This window comes from Bactrocera dorsalis, chromosome 6 (genome assembly GCF_023373825.1).
Source record: "Bactrocera dorsalis isolate Fly_Bdor chromosome 6, ASM2337382v1, whole genome shotgun sequence".
Taxonomy (NCBI): Eukaryota; Metazoa; Arthropoda; class Insecta; order Diptera; family Tephritidae; genus Bactrocera; species Bactrocera dorsalis.
The window spans coordinates 26,078,825-26,102,881 of record NC_064308.1 but is presented as its reverse complement, the minus strand read 5'-3'; the positions used below and the strand labels follow the sequence as shown (position 1 = coordinate 26,102,881).

At 38.4% G+C, this 24,057-nt stretch overlaps 1 protein-coding gene across 1 annotated transcript; it reads left to right on the top strand.

Annotated features, from left to right (window-relative positions):
* The first annotated feature begins 20,837 nt into the window (after positions 1–20,837).
* On the top strand, positions 20,838–22,672 carry LOC125779428 (uncharacterized). Its single transcript, XM_049460790.1, has 2 exons — positions 20,838–21,151; positions 21,672–22,672. Exons 1-2 carry the CDS (start codon positions 21,054–21,056, stop codon positions 22,384–22,386), a joined length of 813 nt encoding a protein of 270 aa, XP_049316747.1. The 5' UTR covers positions 20,838–21,053; the 3' UTR covers positions 22,387–22,672.
* Positions 22,673–24,057: the final 1,385 nt, after the last annotated feature.

The following is a 24,057-nucleotide window of genomic DNA, read 5'->3' as shown; positions in this document are numbered from 1 at the left end:
TGGATGTTGCAGGTCCGTTCCCAACCAGTACGGCCGGAAACAAATATCTACTGGTTGTCATGGACTATTTCAGTAAATGGCCAAAAGTATATGCCTTAACACACCAAGAAGCGAGGACAGTAGCCGAAGCGTTTGTAGAAAATTGGATAACAAGGTTCGGAGTGCCCGTCGAATTACACTCAGATCAAGGCAGGAATTTCGAATCTTCCATTTTCCAAGAAGTCTGTACATTATTGGGCATCGACAAGACACGGACAACAGCGTTACATCCACAATCAGATGGGATGGTAGAGAGATTCAACCGAACGCTCGAAGAACATCTGCGGAAAATCGTCGATAAAGATCAACGGAATTGGGACAAGTGCATCCAGATGTTCCTGCTGGCGTATCGTTCAGCGAAGCACGAGACAACTGGTTACACGCCAACAAAGATTATTTTCGGATCTGATCTGCGACTCCCTGCTGATCTTAAGTTTGGAACGAATCCTACAGCTGTAAGAAATGATGGAGATTATTGTTCTGCCTTAAAGGAAGAAATGAATGAATTGCATCTAATGGTAAGACAGCATACGCATCTGATGAGCAATAAGATGAAGGACCGGTTCGATCAAGCGGCAAATTCAAAAGGTTTTAAAGACGGTGATCTGGTCCTGTTGTACAATCCACTTCGAAAGAAAGGCTTGTCCCCGAAACTGCAGACAGACTGGGAAGGAGCCTACATGGTGTCGAAACGACTTAATGACGTGGTATACCGCATACAAAGAAATGGAAAAGCACGATGTAAAATGAAAGTAGTACATTTGGAGAGGCTCGCCCCATTTGGTTCAAGAGGATTTGTGCCTAATCGGGACGATTAGGCTTTAGTGGAGGGCAGTGTTACAAAAATAGTATTAAGTTGTATTTGTATTGCTATATGCATCCCTTATTATGAACAATAGTTGTAGGTATATAGAATAGCATTTGTCTTGTTGTAGACATCTGGCGCCGCGGCTGTCTGCTTGTCGAAACAATAGACATCTGGCGCCACAGCCGTCTGCTTGTCTACTTAAACAATTTGTGAGTCTGGCGTCACGGCTGTCTGCTTGTCTAAACAATAGCTGCATTTGGCGCCGTATAGCATTATGTTCTTGTAATTTCCAGAGGCAATATTCTAGAAGGACACGTCGGCATCAGCGAGAAGTGCGTGGCTATATAAGCCGTGGCAGCGCCAACGTAATCAACCAGTGCTAAGAGCAAACTGCTATAGTGTAGACGAGTTGTAAAATAAAGAGATTTAGTTGAAGTGAATTAAACGGCTTTTGGTTTCATTTGTCAATCCAGAGATACGAACCCAGTAAAGTAAAACTAGCAAGGAGTAAATTCGTAACAATATGTAAATATGTATGATATCATACGGTTTTATCAAATATAAAACCTATGTATATAATCCGTTTAATCGATTTCTAAACGGGAACGAAAAACAGTTGAAAAATATATCATCCATATATTTTTATAAATTCAAAAGGAAATCAATTACTGCCTTCTAAGCTTATCCTTGTGTATACAAACACACCCACTACAACAGAAAACCAACCAATTATATTCAAGTATTTTACTTTCCGGCAATACCCCTTCTGTTTCTTCAAACAGTAAGCAGGATTGCATAAAATAGGTAAGCAAAAGGCATAAAAAGCAAAATTTCCGATATACAAGCGATAATAATAACAAACATACATATTTACATATGCACTTATCCGAATCATACTTAAAATACATAAATGCAACAAACATAATTTAATACTTACTAACAAATACAAACAAACATTCAAATTAATATTAATATATTGAAGCATATACTTGCTAATCCGCAAGTGCAGAGGTTAATGACCTGCACATTGTTCATCTTCTTTTCTCGCTATATTCTGATCGCGCAAATATAAGTACATATACATACATATATATGATATACATACTGTATACATGTATTCGTTGTTCTTTTTGCCTACGCCATACATAAAAAAAAATATAATAAATCCAAACTTATTAGAAGCTGCGATAATAGCTTAATTATGAACAATAAGCGGTGCGGAATTTTAACAAAAAAAATTAATATATAATGAAATCTTATTAACGATAAATATATTAGTACATACTTATATAGTACGTACTCTAAGCCCGTATAAGCAAATATTATTTAACAATATCTCCTTGTTTTTTGTATTACAAAAACAAGCGGGATTAAATACCAACCAATTTAGCATATCATATGCACATCAATACGCACATAGCGTGCACATATATGTACAAAGGTTATTGACTTCGTATACCGCTTGCACGAGTACTTACATATATACAAGGACATACGGATAAATCCGTAATATAAAATATATAAAAATAAATATAAAATCGCAACTAATTAAATACAATAGTGCGGTTAACAAAAACGATTAACGCGTATTTTAGTAAATTTAAGGGAATAGCAACTCTTATTTACTTAAAAGAGTTTTCGGGTTTCGGTATTTATCAGATATATCTCATCAAATTTTAATTCTAAATTCTTATTTATTCTAAATGTGCACAGATTCGAAAGAACCTAAATCAGGTCAGTTTCTTACCATTCTAAAAATGGCTGACGACGATAAACAAAGCACACCTGCAGAAGCTACACTCTCTAAGCACGGTACAAAGCAAAAAAATCATATAATATCGAAATTTATCACTGAAAGTGATAGCTTTATAAGATATTGCACCCGGTTTCAAGCTTCCCCTATTACTGACATTACGGAATCAGTTTTAAATATAAAATTAGAAAGTGTTAAGAATCTATGGGCACGCCTTCTGGCAGCGTACGATACAGTACTAGATACTGACGACGCAGAACTCCCAGAAAACACAAAAGCTTCGGCGACAGCCAAGTGTGATAACTGCCGCGACCATTACGAGTTAACAAAGGGAATGATAACTGAACAAATAAGTTTAGTAAGGCCAAGTAGAGCCACTACTCCCCCTCCCAGAGTAGTTACAACACAAAAAGAAGACCTAGATAAAGGCATATATCAAAAGCTACCAGCTTGTGATACTGAAGTTTTTAATGGATGTTATGACCAGTGGCCGTCCTTCCGGGACATGTTCACTGCCATTTATATAAACCATCCTAAACTTTCACAAGCAAAAAACCTATACCATCTCAGGTATAAAACAAAAGGGGAAGCAGGCAGTATCGTCAAGCAATTCACTTTACGAGTAAATGACGAAAATTTTAAACTGGTTTGGGAAGCACTTGTCGAAAGGTACGAAAATGAAAGGGTTATGATAGAAAACCCAATAAAAACTTTATTGCATTTGCCAAAAATCCAACAAGAAACTAGCCAGGAATTTCAAAACTTACACTCCACAGTGACCAATTGTTTATCAGTGTTAAAAACACAAAATATCTCCACAGAATCGTGGGACCCTATTATAATAACCATTTGCGCAGAAACACTGCCTGATGCTGCGTTACTATGATGGGAACAATCACTAGTGGAAAGAAAAATAATGTCCACCTGGCAACAGATGAAAACATTCCTCACTGCTCAATACGAAATGTCGAGCGAATAGACGAAAAAATTATAAAGGCAAAAAGTTATCAAAATTACTCAAGTAAACATTCGTGTCAAATCAAAGTAGTCATTGGCAATCATTGTGTGAACTCTGTAAGGGAGGTCATAAATTAAGATCTTGCGTGAGATTCAAAAAATTATCCGTTTCAGATCGAAACAATCTGGTTCGTCAACACAAACTTTGCATAAACTGACTGTGAAAGCAAATTCAATTGTGTATATTGTCATTGCTTCATGTTACCAATTTTCAAAATATGAAGAAAAATCCATTTCAAAAAACCACGGGGTTAGTCGCTACAACTACATCTAGTAAACCCGAAACCTCAAATCCCGAAAAAAGGGTAGAACAACCATGTTGCTCTAAAGCAGCAAAAATTCAAGCGCTTCATTCAGAAAATGAAAGCAAAATTCTTTTACCCACTGCGGTCATTACCATTGAACATAAGGGTGATTTATTCAAACTAAGAGCGTTAATAGATCAAGGCTCTCAAAGATCCTTTATATCATCAAAGGTTCAAAATCGGCTAAAATTGCCAATAAAACATTCCAATTTTCAAATTTCGGGAATGGGCGGAAGAATTAGTCAAAATTCTAATAAAATATGCCCAATCACCATAGTTTCTCCAAATGCGGATATACGAATAGATGCACAAACCATCGTTCTACCGCAACTTACAAATCCAAGCTATGAAGTAAATAAAATACACTGGGAAAAATGCTCATATCTCAAATTAGCAGATCCCAACTGTCATACCCCATCACAAATCCACATATTATTAGGCAGTGACTTAATACCTCAAATAATTCTTGAAGGTATAGAGAAAATCTCCAATAAATTGTTAGCCCAAAATACAATCTTTGGGTGGATTATAAGTGGCCAAGTCACTGAAAAAATAAATTCTTTCACAACACAAGTGGAAGATATCACAAACGAATATTTAAATAATGAACTTAAAAAATTCTGGGAAGTGGAAGATTCAGAAGAAGACCAGGCATGCGAAGCCTATTACCAGTCCACAACAACAAGAAACGAACATGGTCGTTATGTTGTGCGACTACCATTCAAATCCACCTTTCCAGAAACTATAGCTTTAGGCCACTTTAGAATCTCAGCAGTCCAGCAATTCCTAAGCATGGAAAATGTGATGGAGGAATATCTTGACCTCAATCATATGGAAGAAACTGTACCATATGTAAAAATATCCAAAGGTAGATATTTATCTTTTTACCTTTCACATCATGGGGTAATAAGACCAGAAAAAATCACAACAAAAGTACGAGTGATGTTCAATGTCTCAAAGTGTACGAGCTCAGGCAAATCACTCAATGATGTATTATACACAGGGCCAACATTACAACCTGATATCATGTTGCTAATACTAAATTGGCGCATGTTTAAATACGTTTTTAACGGGGATGTTGAGAAAATGTATAGGCAAATTCTGGTGCATGAAGATGACCAAGATTTCCAACGCATAGTCTTCCGCAATTCAATTAATAGTCCAATTAGCGACTACAAATTTAAACCGTTACCTTTGGCATCAACTGCGCACCTTATTTAGCCATTAGAACATTACATGAAGTTGCAAAAACTTGTGAAACAAATTTACCTTTAGCAACTTCTGTGTTGCAAACTCAAACATATGTGGATGACATTTTATCAGGTAGCCACAGTATACCAATAGCGTGCGAATCATTATCTCAAGTGATCAAAGCACTAAATTCAGCAGGTTTTCCCCTAAAGAAAATAACATCAAATCATCCCGAAATAATTAAAGATATAAAAAAGGAAGACTTATTAGATACTAACTTCTTTAAATTCGAAAAGGCCAGTACAACAAAGACACTAGGGATTCAATGGAATGCGATAACAGATCAATTCTCATATACAATTGAGTCAATATCTGCAATGTCCGCCATAACCAAACGCTAAATACTTTCCTCGGTGGCAAAACTTTTCGACCCCGAAGGATGGCTTTCGCCAATAATGATTCCAGCTAAAATTCTCATTCAAGAATTATGGCAAGATGGCACTGAATGGGATGAACAGGTAAAACCTGTACGTTTAACAAAATGGGTTCAATTTGCTAACAACCTACATACATACTATATCAGAAATTAGAATCCCTCGATGGGTAAATTTCACCCCTAATATTAACGCAGAATTACACGGTTTCTGTGATGCCTCTGAAAAGGCTTATTGCGTAACAGTCTACATATGCACTCAGTATGATAGCAAAATAACTTCACATCTTTTGGTAGCCAAAGCCAAAGTTGCACCTTTGAAGACACTAAGCCTGCCACGTCTTGAACTAAATGGTGCTCTTCTGTTAGCAAAATTAATGTCGATAGTTCAAACCCATCTAAAATTAAACGATCACAAAATGTATCTCTGGTCAGACTCAGAAATAGTTCTAGCATGGTTGGAAAAACCACCCTATACTTGGAAGACATATGTATGTATCAAATCGCATATCACAAATCTTAGACTTAGTTGGCTCAGCAAAATGGCAACATGTTGCAAGTGCAGATAACTCAGCGGATCTGGGGACAAGAGGATGCAAACCACTTCACCTCACCAGCATTACACTCTGGTGGAACGGTCCCACATGGCTAACAGAATTACAAGAATTCTGGCCAAAGTCTCCTGCTCGGAATATCATACCTCCGGAAAGTCGGAAAATAGAAAATTTTCATATCACTCCAGAAGAGGATGATATTCTCCAAAGATTTTCCTCATTTCCTCAAGCACTAATAGTCGCTTTGTGCACAAATCCATAAACTTAAACAAAAGGTGAAAAGGATATCAAACGATCCTTACATACAACTAACATATTCCGACTTGCAACATGCCAAGGTCAGTCTAATCTTGTATACACAAACTCGCTATTCCAGCAAAGAGAAATCAAAGTTGCTTGAAAAGCGACCTCTCGAAAAGGGAAGCTCACTTCTCGTGTTAAACCCATTCCTGGACGCTAAGGGATTACTACGGGCAAATGGAAGGCTAGCCAACTCCAGCCTTAGTTACATTGAACGACATCCCGTCATTATACCAGAGAAATCCCGTTTTACCTACTTATTTCTAATACATATATCTCCACCAGCTTACACTGCATGGTGAGCATCGCTTGATCCAACAAATGGTCCGACAAGAGTTCTATATACCGCGACTAAAGCCACCATTTTCATGTGTAAATAGTGTACTATGTACAAGCACAAGATGCGTACGCAGATCATGGCAACACTACCACCTGAACGCTGCAACTATGCTTTACCCTTTACCATCACTGGGGTTGATTTTGCTGGACCTTCCCAGATAAAGGCCTCGATGCTAAGGTCTTCCTCATTTAGAAAAGGGTATGTGGCTGTCTTTGTATGTTTTACAACAAAGGCAGTACACCTCGAGCTATGTTCGGATCTGACTACTGCGGCTTTTCCTGCAGCGTTTGCCCACTTTGTCGAACGGCGCGGATTTCCTTTAAAAATTATGAGCGACAATGGAAAAAACTTTGTCGGAGCTCAAAGAGCCACGGGAAAGGAGTTTTTACAATTCATGAAAGAAGTATCCCCCGAAATTGTCAAAAAATATGCACCCCAAGGGATCAATTGGCAATTTATACCCCCATGTTCTCCTCACATGGGCGGACTCTGGGAATCAGCAGTAAAGAGCTTTAAGTCCCATTTAAAGAAAACGGCTGGTAACCATAAATTCAATTATGAGGAGTTTACTAAGTTACCCACTCGTATCGAAGCCGTACTAAGCTCTAGACCTATCTCACCACTCTCGCAAGATCCTTCTGACTTCACAGCCTTAACCCCAGGACATTTTCTCAAAGGAGCACCCATTCTGGCCATTCCTGAGTCAGGCGTGGAGTCGCTATCCTTATTAAACAGATGGGAGCGAATTAAACTCCTCCATCATGATTGCAGCCGCCGATGGAAGGAAGACTACATAAAGGACCTTCACAAGAGATACCTGTGGAAAACTCAAGAAAAGGCACCAAAGCTTGGAGACTGCGTCCTTATACAAGACGATTGTCTCCCTCCTACGGAATGGCGACTCGGCCGCATAAAACAACTTCATTACGGTTCCGACGGTTATGTTCGAGTAGTTGATCTTCGCACTCAAACCGGAACGCTAACCAGACCGCTCGTCAAATTATGCTTTCTACCAACCGCCGAAGATAAAGAAACGTAAAACCGAAACCGCAATGTTAATAAATCAATAAATCGATAAAACATATAAACCGCTTACCAAATCGAAACTCCGAATAACATAAACGACACAAAAGACTTAATATAAATGTTTGATAAAAAAATGACATCCTATTCATGCCACATATCGTGGCACAAAAGTCCATATTATTGTAAATCTCACAATATATTACTAATATCACCATTTCTCTCACAGAGTAATATGGACGTGTGTATGGCATCTTCGTCAACGCCAACCATGCGTTCGGCAGTTTCCGCCCCTCGCTCTGAAGCTGCCCCAATAGCAGCACCCCGGACCAACACTGTACCGGCAGCGCCTCGAACAACGACAGGCTCCACCACGACAACGGCTCCGCGTCAAAGCACGCCAGCATTACCAGTGGATCTGCAACGAATTCGTTGTCCACTATGCCGCCGCCCGCATCGGCTTTCGCACTGCGGTATCTTCAAAGACATGCCGCCGATGCAACGCACGGATATTGCCTGAATTGTCTGGCAACTTCCCACGCAGAGTGCCCATCACATAATCGTTGCCAAATCTGTGTGCGGGTTCATCATACGCTGCTGCACCGCACTACCAGACGCGACTCCGGGCGCCCACCGGCTCCTCGCACCAGTGGTAACGTCAGGCGTTCTCAAAGGACTCCTGTGACGGCATACCGCCAGCGCGGACCCTCTCCAGCAGAATCCCGTCCCTGGCGCCAAAACCGGGCAACATCAACACGACGCCATCAGCTTAGGCCGCAATCCCGCCGGACAACAGGTCTCAGCAGCGTTGTAGCTACGCTACAGCAGCCACAGGGGCTTCTAGGCTAAATACTCGCCTAGGGGGGCCGGAATGGCTAAATGAGTAGCGACGTCGCATCACATCTGCATCAATTCACCACACCGAATCAACCATTCACCTCATCAGGCGAGAGAACACCACACATTAACACACATACACGCGCATGCACCCAAACGTGATGACATTCTGCAGTCTAATTAGAACAAAAGGAAAAGAGAAAGGATCTCGCGCACCTTTCGTTGATACGACGTCGATCAAGCCGCATCGCTTTTCGCAGCATCGCAGAATTCCGGTTCCCTTTCGCTACTCGTCTTTATATATTTAAAGTTTTCAATTTATTTAAAGTCATATTGTATTTCATCATTGTATGTCTATATATACGTCGCCGAACTAACATAAACGCGTCGTGCGATTTCAACCAAACTTATACACTACGTAGGCAGTGGCCCATATATGGTTTATATGAAGTTTGGTTGAAATCCGATAACGCATGTGTTCGTGCTGATAGAAGACCAATCGGAGAACACGAACGAAGATTTAATGCACCTATAAATAATGAAGTTGCTGTGGTGATTGTCGGCGATGAGTTTCAATGACGTGACATTGTATTGCGTAAAAGAACTAAGCAATTACAGCGTGTTTGTGAAACACATTGTTCTTACGATGCCCTACAGTACCAAATTTTGTTTTGTCGGGGTGAAGATGTATACTCTATTAATTTAAAAATGGTAGATCCCGCAAACCCACGTGAATGTTTGTTGTGTTTAATATAACAAGAATTGTTTAACAAGAATTAGTATGAAATGATTTAAGATTCCATTTGATTGGACAAGTTGTTATTTTACCAGCAAGTTACACAGGCAGTCCAAGGCACATGCATGAATATACACAAGGTGCCATTTGCTATTTTCGTTTATATGGTCGACCAGATTTGTTTATACTTACGTATTATATTTACATGTAATCCACAATGGGACGAAATCAAGCAATATTTATATGAAGGGCAATCTTCTACAGACCGTCACGACATAACAGCACGAGGCAGCTACATGACTGTGTTTGGTGTTGCAGAGAACCGAAATGATGAAATAACACAATATCAAATGGAAAAGTAAGAGTATATCAGTAGCAATGAGGCAGTTTGGAGAATATTATCGTTCCCAATTATTGATGGAAATCTGGCAGTTATTCAGTTATCAGTACATTTGGAAAATGGTTATGCTGGCATTTTTGAAAGTGATGCCATTGGACGTCTCTACACAATGCATCCCAGTCATGCTGAATGTATTTATTTGTGTCTATTGCGAATTGCAGGAAATAACGATTTAATGATTACACTTGAAATGTTTAATGAGGCATTGATTATCATTGAAGATATTTGTTTGGTAATTGCAAATAAAGCAATGACATAACTGGGTTTGCCAGCTCCAAATCTACCAATGCATGATGCATTCAATCAAGAAATAAATGGTGAAAAACAATATGATTTGAATGAGTTGACCACATTTATAAACTTTAATTTGCATAAATTGAATCCAGAACAGAGACACGCATATGATACCATAATGGAATCAGTACGAAATGAAATTGGAGGAATGTTTTCTTAGACGCTCCAGGAGGAACTGGCAAAACATTTCTGAATTCCTTGCTATTAGCGACTATAAGATCACAGAGTAATATAGCATTGGCACTTGCGACGTCTGGAATAGCAGCGACGTTATTAGATGGTGGTCGGACAGCCAATTTTGCACTTAAATTACCACTGAATATGAATGTAAATGAAAATCCCACCTGTAATGTTTCCAAAAATTCGGGAATTGGCAAAGTCTTGCAACAATACAAATTAATAGTGTGGGATGAATGTAGTTACAATGGCCCATAAGAAATCAGTGGAAGCGTTAGACAGGACATTGCAAGACTTGCGTAGTAATGATCAACAGATATTTGGTGGCGCTTTGATTCTGTTGGCTGGTGATTTTCGTCAGACATTGCCTGTGATTCCCCGTTCAACACCAGCAGATGAATTAAAAGCATGTTTAAAGTCATCTTATTTATGGAGACATGTACAAATACTCAATTTGACTACAAATGTGCGAGTACAAATTCAAAACGATCCATCGGCCGACACATTTTCAAGGCAACTGTTGGCAATAGGCAATGGTCAACTTGCTGTCGATCGTGAAAGTGGCTTAATCACTTTACCAGATAACCTTTGTAATATTGCACCGACAAAAGAAGAATTAGTGTCAAGTGTTTTTCCAAATATTGCAGAATATTATCGCAATCATAATTGGCTAGCTGAAAGAGCTATACTGGCTAAAAATAAAGACGTTGGTTAAATGAATGCAGACATTTTAACCCATGTTCCTGGAAAAGTTGTAACATATACGTATCAATCAGTTGACACGGTTACGAATCAAGACGACGCTGTTAATTATCCGACAGAAATTTTGAATTAATTGGATTTACCCGGATTTCCACCTCATCGTTTACAATTGAAAGTGGGTGCTCCCATTATTATGCTTCGAAATACAATATAAATCAACCACGATTATGCAATGGGACAAGATTAGCAGTTAAAAAGGTCATGAACAATTTGATCGAAGCAACAATTTTAAAGGGGAAGTATAAAGGTGAAGATGTATTGATTCCACGAATTCCAATGATTCTATCAGGTTTACCTTTTGAATTCAAAAGACTACAGTTCCCAATACGTCTAGCATTTGCTATTACAATAAATAAAGCGCAAGGGCATTTGTAGGAATTGTGTGGAATTTATTTAGAATATCCTTGCTTTTCACACGACCACGGCAAGCCTTCAGTTCTCTTTATCTACACAACAACATGGTAAAACCAAAAATGTTGTCTACGAAAGAGCTCTAAGATAGTTTAAGTGATACATAGTCTAAGATTGTAAGAAACTAGAATTAAAAGTTGAATAATAGGGAACAAAACCAACTTTATTAAAAACAAGTGTGTTTCTTTTCTTATTTTGTTTTGCCGTGCGAAGCAGGCACCGGGCCCGCTAGTATAATATATGTATATATAATTTTTATATATATAAATCTTCTGACCGTGTGTTTGCATTTGAACTGCTCCTAAACGGATGGACCGATTTTGGAAAATGTTTTTTTAATTATTTTTTCACTTTTAATCAATTGTTAATTTTGGAATGTTTGACCGATAGATGGCGCTACCATCGCAGTATTCAATATTCAAACCTTAAATTGACGTAAACGTGCATTAAAGAAAACGATGCCAAAGTAAAAGGCGACATCTGTGGATCAAGTTTTTATATTGTGGACAGAGTTGTTAGTTCTTAAGTAATAAATTGGGTGATTCATACATCTATGGGTAGCTATAACATTTTTTTCATACCTGCTAACTATTGGAGGGGGTATCTTGCCAGGCAATTTAAAATTGCAAAAGGTCTGGCATAAAAAAATAGCGGCATAACTGAAGTGTTGATAAAAAAATTGAGATATACAGAAATCTTTTCGAAGCATTGCACAGAGCAATACAATATTTAAACGGGAACGATGAAAACATATGTACACACCTGCTCAAAATAATAGTTACACTATAAAACTTAGTACTCTCAATAGTTTAAAAAACTTTTTATGGGCTTTATGAGACAAGTTATGCTGTAAATTTAATTAAGATAATATGGCATTGCTCTTTCTAAGAGAATGAAGCATGTGAATCCTCGAGGTAATGCGTATTTTGGTTTTGCGTGAATACTCAGAAAAAAAACTTGCTCAATATAATAGTTACACGTAAGTGAACTTAGCTTTTTGTGAAAACAAAGTTAATTTTATCCAGTTTTTTAAGGTTTTTTATCTGGATTGGTAATTTTTCTTTCACTAAAGCTCAAAATGCTGCAGATAAATTAAATTATTTTTTTAATCAGATGGGTCGGAAGTCACATTGCACTTTTGAAGAAGCCCGGCTGGTTTCAAACCTCAGAAAGCAAGGAAAATCGCTTAGGGAAATTAATCATAATTTTGGTAAAAATGCTTTAGACCGAAAATCTGGTAGGGAGACTCATGGAAGGCCGCAAAAAACTAGTACAGTTCTTGATCGCCACATTGTAACTATTTGTAAAAAGGACCCATTCAAGTCGTCGAAGGTGATAGCAGCAGAAATTGGAAATGTATTAAGTGCCCAAACAGTTCGCAGGCATTTGCAAAAGGCCAAGCTACCAGGACGAATAGCCAGCAAGGTTCCATTAATGCGATCAAAAAATTTAGATATGAGGTTAAATTTTGCAAAAAGTCATTTAGATTGGTCAGGACCTGAGGGAGCAAAAAAGTGGAGAAACATCTTAAGGAGCAATGAAACGAAAGTAAATTTGTTTGGAAACGATTGTGAGAGAAATGTGCGTCGTTCAAAAGGAAAGGAGTTTCACGTTCGATTCACAAAAAAAACTGTGAAGCATGGAGGTGGAAACGTCATGATGTGGGGATGTTTTTCTTGGTATGGAATAGGTCCTGTATACCGTACAACTAACAAAATGACAGCGTCGGAGTACAAGGAAATACTTGAAAATATCATGCTACCCTATGCTGAAGAAAACTTGCCATTACGATGGGTATATCAGCAAGATAATGACCCAAAACATACCTCCAAACTGGTTAAGAAATATTTTGAGGACAATAATGTTAACGTTTTAAGGTGGCCAAGCCAATCCCCGCATTTAAATCCAATAGAAAACCTATTGGAAGAACTAAAAAAAAATTTAGGAGAGTCAATCTTTCTCTAATAAAGACCAGTTATGGGAGTGCATTCAAAAAATTTGGTATGGGAGACCTAAAGAAACCTGTCAGGCTTTAATCCGTAGTATGCCTAAACGAATAAATAAAGTAATTCAGAATAATGGTGGATATACTGGCTATTAACTAAGTAATGTTAAATATACCACAAAAATTTTTTATCATAATTTGTTTTTCCAAAATAATTGTCCTATTAAAAGTGTGCCTATTTTTTTGAGCAAGTTTATTTTAGCTATGAAATGTTTTTGGATCTACATTTGTTTGTTTTGCTATTTTTTTAAATGAAGTTTATTTAATTTAGCTTGTAAATATTTGAGAAATATAAGTACGTTTGCGTTTTTCTTAAAAATTTAAATAAAACTTTTTACTGATGAGCTTTACTTGAAAAAGTATTGTGTAACTATTATTTTGAGCAGGTGTGTATATGCGTACAATTTCAAACTGATCCTTCCTGAAAAATAATAAAATTGCTAAATATTGGGAATGGTAGAATAGAACTGCAATCAAATACACAATGCAATGAATTAAAAGTGGCTTATTTATCATTCGATGAATAATATACCACGGGCATCCCAAAAGACTGATGCCATAACCTTGCCAGCCGATTTTTTTGTCTTTCCACGCTTGAGAACCGTTTCTTAATATGCAGTCCACCAGGCTGACAATTGATTGGACTCGATTGATTTCACTGATGCACAGCCCAAATTCAATAGCATTTTTACCACAAAAACCAATTCTTTCTTAACGCACGAAATGCTTTTTGATTCATTTTTGTTGCTTCATCAAAAATGCGATTATTCCTTAACTAATACTTATAATCTAACTAATAGAAATCATATAAGTAGATGGTATTAGTAGTACTATCTATGTATCAGCCACAGTAAAACGTAAGCGGGTCCTCTAGTATATATACTTATATAATATATATATGTAATATACATATATATTTAACGTTTTTTTTAAACCGGCTGTGTTCAACTTATAATTACTTTGATAATTTTTGTATACTCGTATATAATAAACATATATTTAACGCTTAATCTAAATTTTAAATCACGTTTGGTTATACCAATTTTGAACTGCATAGAAATAAAAGGTTTTATAACGAATTTCGGAATTCAGTGCATTTTTCCTTATAACAAAAAGTGTGAGTGGCCTATAAGGTGAGTTTTTTGTACAACATTCATTATCCTTGTTGGTTTTACAAAAAAAAAGTGATTGTGCACATTCTTTTACTTTTGAATAATTATTTATATTACATTGCGCTATATATGCCATGTAGATAGCTTAACGATGTTATTTTAAATAATTTACATTTTTGCGTTATTAAAAGATATTTATAAATGATTACATATGTATCTTTAACTCTAATTACATTTACTGTGGAGTATTCTATTACATTTAAAACGGGAATATCTAATTTTTTCGTTTTTTATTATTTGTTTTATATCATTTAAGATTTAGACAAATAATTTCCTGTCTTTATAGAATTTATAGTTTCGAATAGCGTTTTTAATTCTTTTAAAGTTTCTGAATGACCAGGCTTGTTGAGATTGATTGAGGATCAATCTTTGAGATTAATTGTTCAAAGTGTGAGCTAATGACTCTTTGTTGATTATTAGTTTCTATTATTTCATTTAAATTTGTTTTTATTTCAATAAGATCGTCACGATCTGGAGTCCCAGGTATAAATTTTATTATAGTCCCTAAAATGTTTATTGATCTTTTTTGTATTGAGTGTGAAATAGTTTGTTCAATTAAATTTGAGATTCTATTCTCGTTTAGGATATCCTGTTGTGTCCGGCCAAATGATCTATATTCTATCTGTTTATATTGGGTTGTCAAAAAAGTCTTGGGGTATTTTTATTGAATCAATTCGTGTGGCACCCATACATCGAGCTTTATTGGTTTATTGGTTTATAACGGTTTGATGACTACTATGCCGGTCTCTTTCGACCAATTCAGCGATTTTATCGCAATTTTCGACGACAGGCCTTCCGGAGCGTGGCGGATCTTCGACCACCTCTACACCAGAACGAAAACGTTGAAACCATCGTTGTGCGGTGGAAATGGAAACTGTATCGGGTCCATAAACTGCACAAATTTTATTGGCGGCTTGAGATGCATTTTTGCCTTTATCGTAGTAGTACTGTAAAATATGCCGTATTTTCTCTTTATTTGCTCCATGTTTGCGACGCTATAACTCACGAATGACTTAAAAGAAACGGCAATCAATCAAACACGTGTTAGCGCGTGAAATGAGCTTTCCAAAAAGGTATAGCATGACCCGATGCGACGAATAAAACTAGAACTACGCGCTTTCAGCGCCAACTAGCGAAAATACCGCAAGACTTTTTTGACAACCCAATATTTTTCCATTATTGTCGTTAAATTAAATAAATGGTATAATTATTCGGTATCTTCATATATGTAGGTATGTGTCGTCAGTTTCGGTAAAGATAATTTTTTTATTTTTTAGATTGCTCACTGTGTATGCTTTTATGTTTTATTATTAAATTCAATAGGAGTGTTACGAATGTTATCTTTATGTAAGACATGTTGTCTTCCTCCTCTCTCTACTAAAACTGTTCTATACCTATGTATTTTAAATATTTTCGCTCCGTTTTTCTACGTCGTTTTGACAGTGCGTAAATTATTTGTTTTGGTTCATAAACTTTTTTGTGTTCTTTTTTTATTATGATATTCTAAAACTTTGTTTTTGTTTTTTTCAATCAATTGTTTTATTTCCGGATAAGTCTTCCTATTGAAAAATACTTCCACTGGTTTTTGTTTTGCCACCGAGTGTATTGTCCTATTATACTCGTATGCTGCGTTAAATATTTCCGTAACTGGATCGGTGTTATTTTGTTTAGCTAATGTTCCTGCGATTTCTATCAGTGTGTGATATAAGCGTTCAACCAGGAATAAAGGGATGTTCAACTTATTCCAGTGTGAGAGCACCTCAAAATAAGCGTTTTTTATAACATTTTCAATTATGGCCAGATCGAACAAAATAAGAATTTTTGGGTATTTTAAATTAAAACCCCCAACATTTACTACAAAAAAAAATTACTATGTAGTGGTTACTTATTATATGGAGAAACTATTTAAATCTTTTTAAAGTGTATATAAAAGGATTTAATCTTGTTAGCTCTCAATCATTAAATGTTTTTAATCATTTTCCATTGAAAACAATACTATGATGCTTCAAATTACAAAACCTTTCAACAAATACCTCTAAATTTCACAAATTTATTTAATTTTCATTGTTTTTCATTTTTATAAGTGGTCTTAAACGATGCAACAAATCCCTCCGTTTACATATTTTTTTGGTAAGATTTCAATCTGGCCATCGCTCGTTTCCAATTGATAAACGTCAAAACCTACTGAACTCGATTAGCTGTCAAAGTTCAGTAGGTTTTGACGTTTAGCAATTGTTCTCTCACTTCCAGTGAGAGAGGAGTTAAACATCTCTTTATCTCTGCGTTCAACTGAACCGTTTGATGTCGAATGAGCTGTTGGCGTACGATTATGTGTTATAATCGTAATGTAGTCGTCGGTATAGTGCAGTGGTCGGCATTTCTTAGCAAAATTTTGCGAACTAACTTCACACGTACGCTTACGCTCTATCGTTCAGTCGTTGTCGAGCCAGCAACGAATTAACATCACGCAAGACTATAGCGCAAAACCAAATATGCCCTGCGAGAAATATTTTATGATTCTAAATGCCTTTGGCGCCATGCAATGCCTTTTATGTTCCAAGTCTTTTAAAGATAATAGGGAATTTATCCTTAAAAGACATTTTGTTAATTTTCAATATACTATTAATTATTTATATTATATGCTTAATTTTAATTCCAATTTCTCACTGGGCTACTTTTTTCGTGCTCACCAACACAGTGACAGATCCTCTCATGCCGACCACTGGTATAGTGACATACTCGTACAAGTTATCAATGTGAATCAGTGATCTGCAGTGAATGAGTTAAAGACAACTTTGAGCGACTTGCGAAAAATTGAGTATGAAGCAAGCAAATTATTCACGGAATGAGTATAAGTGTGAATACTGCTCACTTACAATTATGAGAGAGAGAGTTTTGGCTTGTAAGCTGCTTAGCTTGTATGAAGCAGAGATAATGAGATGTCCAACTCCTCTCTCACTGGAAGTGTGAGAGCAATTGCTAAACGTCAAAACCACCTAAACTTTGACAGTTGACTGGATTGAGGAGGTTTTGACGTTTAGCAATTGGAAACGAGCGATGGCCAGATTGAAATCCCGCCAAATTATTATTCGAATGGAGACTTTTTTCATTTTTTTGTCTCCATTTCTAACGGCCATTAGTTCGAAGAATAGGGAAAGCGCAACAGCACGTAAATTGAAAGATGTGAGTATATTTTATTTTGGCTGCAACAATATAGGGGTCCGAGTCAATGTTAGGTCCTCGGAGCGCACGCACATCTAAAACACTGGAGACGTGTCTTCCGTCTATCACAACATGATCGATCTGGTTGGTGGTTTTTCGATCCGGTGACAGCCAGGTAGCTTGATGTATCTTCTTATGCTGGAATCTAGTACTACAGATAACCATATTTCGGGCCCCGGCGAAGTCGATCAGCCTCAACCCATTTGGGGATGTTTCCTCGTGGAGGCTGAATTTACCGACCGTAGTGCCAAAGATACCTTCTTTGCCCACCCTGGCGTTGAAGTCGCCAAGCACGATTTTGACATCGTGGCGGGGGCATCTCTCATAAGTGCGCTCCAAGCACTCATAAAAAGCATCTTTGGTCACATCGTCCTTCTCTTCCGTCGGGGCGTGGGCGCAAATCAGCGATATGTTGAAGAACCTCGCTTTGATGCGGATTGTGGCTAGACGTTCATTCTCCGGAGTGAATGATAGTACTCGGCGACGGAGTCTCTCTCCCACCACGAATCCAACACCAAACTTGCGCTCCTTTATATGGCCACTGTAGTAAATGTCACAAGGACCTACTCGTTTCTGTCCTTGTCCCGTCCATCGCATTTCTTGGACGGCGGTGATGTCAGCCTTTATCTTTCCGAGGACATCTACCAGCTGGGCAGCGGCACCTTCCCAATTAAGGGACCGGACATTCCAGGTGCATGCCCTCAAATCATAGTCCTTATTTCGTTTGCCATGGTCGTCATCAAAAGGGGGGTCTCTCATCCGAGGCTGTGTGTTGTTTTTCATTGGGGGAGGTTTTTACGTGGCGGGTCCCAAACCCAGCGCACAACCCTATGCAGGGGATTTTTCGCCTTCTCACGTTAGCTCGCCTTCAAACGGATGTTCTTAGGCTACCCAGAGGATACTTGGTCAAAGACCGGAAGTCGTGAGCTGCTTGAGTCATATGTAAAAGAATCGTTTCTGGCCACTCCCAAGTGAATGGCGATCAGAGAACTTTCCTCACTTGCGTGAACTTCTACACATGACTCCACGCCAACAAACACAAGGAAGGTTCGACGTCGAGAAGCTGCAATCACAACAGACAGCCGAACGATTTTCTACTCGGCTTGCACTCCTGCTCTCTGAGAGCACTCGTCAACAACTTGGTATAAGGGAACTGTGGGATGGCATTTCAAACTCCTTACGTACAGCTGCAACCGAAACCATTGGTTTTCGGAAAGTGCAAAAGAACAGCTGGTATGACGAGGAGTGCCGTGTCGCAGCGGAGAGAAAACAGGCTGCCTACCTCGCAACGTTACGATCGACCACAACACGTGCGGGATGGGACAGATACCGAGAGTTGAAGAGGGAAGCGAGACGCATTTGCAGACAGAAGAAAAAAGAGGCCGAAATGCGTGAGTACGAACAGCTTGATAAGCTGGCCGACAGGGGTAATGCTCGAAAATTCTACGAGAAAATGCGGCGGCTTACAGAAGGTTTCAAGACCGGAGCATACTCCTGTAGAACCCCCAAAGGTGATCTAGCCACCGATGCCCAGAGCATACTTAGATTATGGAGGGAGCACTTCTCCAGCCTGCTGAATGGCAGTGAAAGCACAACACCAGGAGAAGACGAACCCGATTCCCCAATCGATGACGATGGAGCAGACGTTCCATTGCCCGACCATGAAGAAGTTCGAATAGCAGTTGCCCGCCTGAAAAACAACAAAGCGGCAGGGGCCGACGGATTGCCGGCCGAGCTATTCAAACACGGCGGCGAAGAACTGATAAGGAGCATGCATCAGCTTCTTTGCAAAATATGGTCGGATGAAAGCATGGCAACGATTGGAATTTAAGTGTGCTATGCCCAATCCATAAAAAAGGAGACCCCACAATCTGCGCCAACTACCGTGGGATAAGCCTCCTCAACATCGCATACAAGGTTCTATCGAGCGTATTGTGTGAAAGATTAAAGCCCACCGTCAACAAACTGATTGGACCTTATCAGTGTGGCTTCAGACCTGGTAAATCAACAACCGACCAGATATTCACCATGCGCCAAATCTTGGAAAAGACCCGTGAAAGGAGAATCGACACTCACCACCTATTCGTCGATTTCAAAGCTGCTTTCGACAGCACGAAAAGGAGCTGCCTTTATGCCGCGATGTCTGAATTTGGTATCCCCGCAAAACTAATACGGCTGTGTAAACTGACGTTGAGCAACACGAAAAGCTCCGTCAGGATCGGGAAGGACCTCTCCGAGCCGTTCGATACCAAACGAGGTTTCAGACAAGGCGACTCCCTATCGTGCGACTTTTTCAATCTGCTGCTGGAGAAAATTATTAGAGCTGCAGAACTGAACCGAGCAGGTACAATCTTTTATAAGAGTGTACAGCTGCTGGCGTATGCCGATGATATTGATATCATCGGTCTCAACACCCGCGCCGTTAGTTCTGCTTTCTCCAGACTGAACAAGGAAGCAACGCAAATGGGTCTGGCAGTGAACGAGGGCAAGACGAAATATCTCCTGTCATCAAACAAACAGTCGTCGCACTCGCGACTTGGCCCCCACGTCACTGTTGACAGTCATAACTTTGAAGTTGTAGATAATTTCGTCTATTTAGGAACCAGCGTTAACACCACCAACAATGTCAGCCTTGAAATCCAACGCAGGATAACTCTTGCCAACAGGTGCTACTTCGGACTGAGTAGGCAATTGAAAAGTAAAGTTCTCTCTCGACGAACAAAAACCAAACTCTATAAGACGCTCATAATTCCCGTCCTGCTATATGGTGCAGAGGCTTGGACGATGACAACAACCGATGAGTCGACGGTGCGAGTTTTCGAGAGAAAAGTTCTGCGAAAGATTTATGGTCCTTTGCGCGTTGGCCACGGCGAATATCGCATTCGATGGAACGATGAGCTGTACGAGATATACGACGACATTGACATAGTTCAGCGAATTAAAAGACAGCGGCTACGCTGGCTAGGTCATGTTGTCCGGATGGATGAAAACACTCCAGCTCTGAAAGTATTCGACGCAGTACCCGCCGCGGGAAGCAGAGGAAGAGGAAGACCTCCACTCCGGTGGAAGGACCAAGTGGAGAAGGACCTGGCCTCGCTTGGAATATCCAATTGGCGCCACGTAGCGAAGAGAAGAAACGACTGGCGCGCTGTTGTTGACTCGGCTATAATCGCGTAAGCGGTGTCTACGCCAGTAAAGAAGAAGAGTATATTTTAACTTTTATTAAATAAACTTGCATTTATTTAATACTTTTTTTATTTATTTTGCAGATAAAATGCCGAAAACAACCAGCAGTTGGAGGAAGTGTATTGTTGGCTGCAACGAGGGAGGAATAACATTTGGATTTCCAAACAGTGGAACGGACCTCGAACGGTGAGTGAAAAACATTAAATAGTGCAAAAAGTGTTTGTGTTTGTTAAATATTTGTGAAAATGAGAATGTGCAATGAAAATAGTAATTTTGGATAATTAAATCGAATTTCCGTGTGTTTTTAAATGTGACGTGCTGAACAAGTAGAGCGCGACAGACTGCAAGCAACATCTGTCAAATATTAAAATACACACGTTCTTATGGACACAGTTATGTAGTCGTGCAGCTGCCTCAATAACTGTGTCCTTAAGAACATGTGTATTTTAATATTTGACAAATGTCGCTTGCAGTCTGTCGCGCTCTACTTGTTCAGAGCGTGACTGTCAATTTATTGCCATTGCCGTTAATTAATTAAATAAATTATTTTAAAGTAACAATTTATAATTGAATATTTATGATAGTTATAAAGAGTCGTACTTTAAATATTCATTAAATATACACTTTTTGCACTATTATTATTATTATTACACATATTTTATAATTAAATTTTTACCTTTGTATTATATTTTGTTTCTTTTAATAGGCGTAAATGTTGGCTCAACCGTTTAGGTGTTTCCGATGAAACACCTAAAAATATTTTTGCTTGTGAGCGGCATTTTTCGGCAAAAATGCGCCTTGAAAAACGATTGCGTTCGGGGGCCGTTCCCGATATAAATTTAAAAGTTGAGCCTACATTTCACGTCCCAAATTCGGAATTAAAAAATACAATTTTATTGGGTCTAGAAGATTTTGCTCCCCAAGTTGAAGAAGCTGTCTCAAACGCACAAAATGCATCGAGGCAGCTTTTTCTAAGTATTCAAAATGAAATTGAAGATGAAATTTTAGAGCCTCTTCCATTTTTTGAGGAGGATGTTTCTTTTAATATTGATAAGGCCGCGCAAACAGGTAGGGGTCTGACCGCAGGAACAGAAAGGAAGAAGAAATTGAGGGAAGAGAATAGGGTTTTGAAAATAAAGTTAGATGAAAAAGAGCAGGAAAATAGAAGTTTAAAGGCCCAGTTAGTTGAAATGGCCGCAGAATTAGAAAGATGTAGGGAACAGCTAAGGAATAGCTCTTTGAGGGAACAGTCAGACCCTCTTTCTTTAGTTTGTAGCAAAGTTCCTCCTCAGTTAGGTGCTTGCATTAGGAGTAGTTTTATTAATAGTAATCGCCGTACCCATGGTCGGCGATATGACAATTTTTTGAAAACGATAGCTTTGGGTGTATTTTTTCTATCGCCAGTTGCTTATCGGCATTAAAAGCACCAATTAGATTTTCCATCCGAAAGTACTTTGGAAAACTTTGTTACAGACTGGCCCCGTCTCCCAGGTTGCACCCAAAGTAGCATAAAATCGTTAGAGATTAGGAGTAGGGGATTCACTTTCGAACAAAAGTTCGTGTCGGTTTCATGTGATGAGATGTCACTGAAATGTCATTTGCAGTATGATAGGAAATTGGATAGGGTGATAGGTATTGAGGATTATGGCGATGAAAATCGCACTTCTAGATTAGCAACTACTGCAATGACTATAATGGTGCAAGGTATAGGTGGAGAGCCTTGGTCCCACCCATTGGCTTATTTTTTCGTTAAAGGTTCCTGCAAAGGGGATGTCCTCAAGAAATACATTCTTGAAGCCATTACCCAACTGCAAAATATAGGACTAACTCCTTGCCATTTTGTTTGCGACCAGGGCACCAATTTTCAGAATTTCGCTAATTTGTTAGGTGTTTCAGCGTCACGGCCTTTTTTTACTGTTAATGGCCAGGAGGTGTATTTTTTTTACGATAGCCCCCATTTGATAAAAAGTAGTCGTAACTGTTTACAAAATTTAAAAAATACGGTTTTTTTTAAAAATAGTCGGGTAAGTTGGTCGGATATTGTTCATTTTTATGAAACCGACTCTAAGTCGAGTTATCGGTGTGCGCATAAATTAACCGATGCTCATATTTATCCAAATACCTTCCAAAAGATGAAGGTTAAATTCGCGTCTCAAGTATTGAGTAATACGGTCGCTTCTGGTATGTTGTCCCTATATAGCTCAGGAGCCTTAAGCTCGAATAGTAGGAGCTTTATTAATACCGCTGAATTCGTTTCGTTTTTAATAAATTATTTGATATTTTAAATAGCAGTTTCGTTGAGGCTGTTGTACCCACTAAAAAAGTGTTTGTAGGTTCCCCTGAACAGTTAGAGTTTTTAAATGAGGCAGAACAAGTTTTAAATACTATTCGCGTCGTAGACGATTTAGAAAGCAACACAACTAATAATTTTAGTTTTATAAAGGGGTGGGTGTTAAATATTAACAGTTTAAGACGATTGTGGCGATTTTTGTCACACTCAGGTTTTCCGTACTTGAAGACGAGACGACTATGTCAGGACAGTTTAGAACATTTTTTTGGGCAGATTCGAAGCAGAGGAGGTACTAGAGTAACGCCCTATATGTTCTCTAGTTTGTTTAGGAAATCGTGGGGCTTACGTTACGTAAACGTCGTAACAAAAGGAAACTGTGAGCTGCCTTTAGAACCTGATGCTACAGTAATTTCGGAACATAGTAATAATGTTCTACTTAATGTGTGTAATGATTCACTATTGAATGACCTTTCTTGGCAGGATTTTCAAGGTTTACCACGGCCTGAACACTCTCTCCTTAGTTCAATCGCATTAGATAGTAGTTTAGAAATTAATTTTTTGAAAGAAAATGCGTTTAACTACTTTTGCGGCTATTTTTATTTAAAAATTTTCAAACTACACACATGTTCCTTGCCTTTACCATATTTGGGAGATGAAATTCCTTCGGACGAATTCATCTTCATGCATCAAAACCAAATAGACAAATGCAACTTAGTCAAGCCGCCTGAGGATTTTATTGCATTTGTAAAAATTTTGGAAACAAGATTTTTAGAAGAATTCGACAGTAATTGTCATAAAATAG

Bases quoted from the DNA above. Each gene is read 5' to 3' on its own strand.
- LOC125779428 (XM_049460790.1), top strand. From the start codon at position 21,054: ATGCCGAAAACAACCAGCAGTTGGAGGAAGTGTATTGTTGGCTGCAAC. The intron at 21,152-21,671 runs GTGAGTGAAAAA...TTCTTTTAATAG, and splicing joins AGTGGAACGGACCTCGAACG to GCGTAAATGTTGGCTCAACC.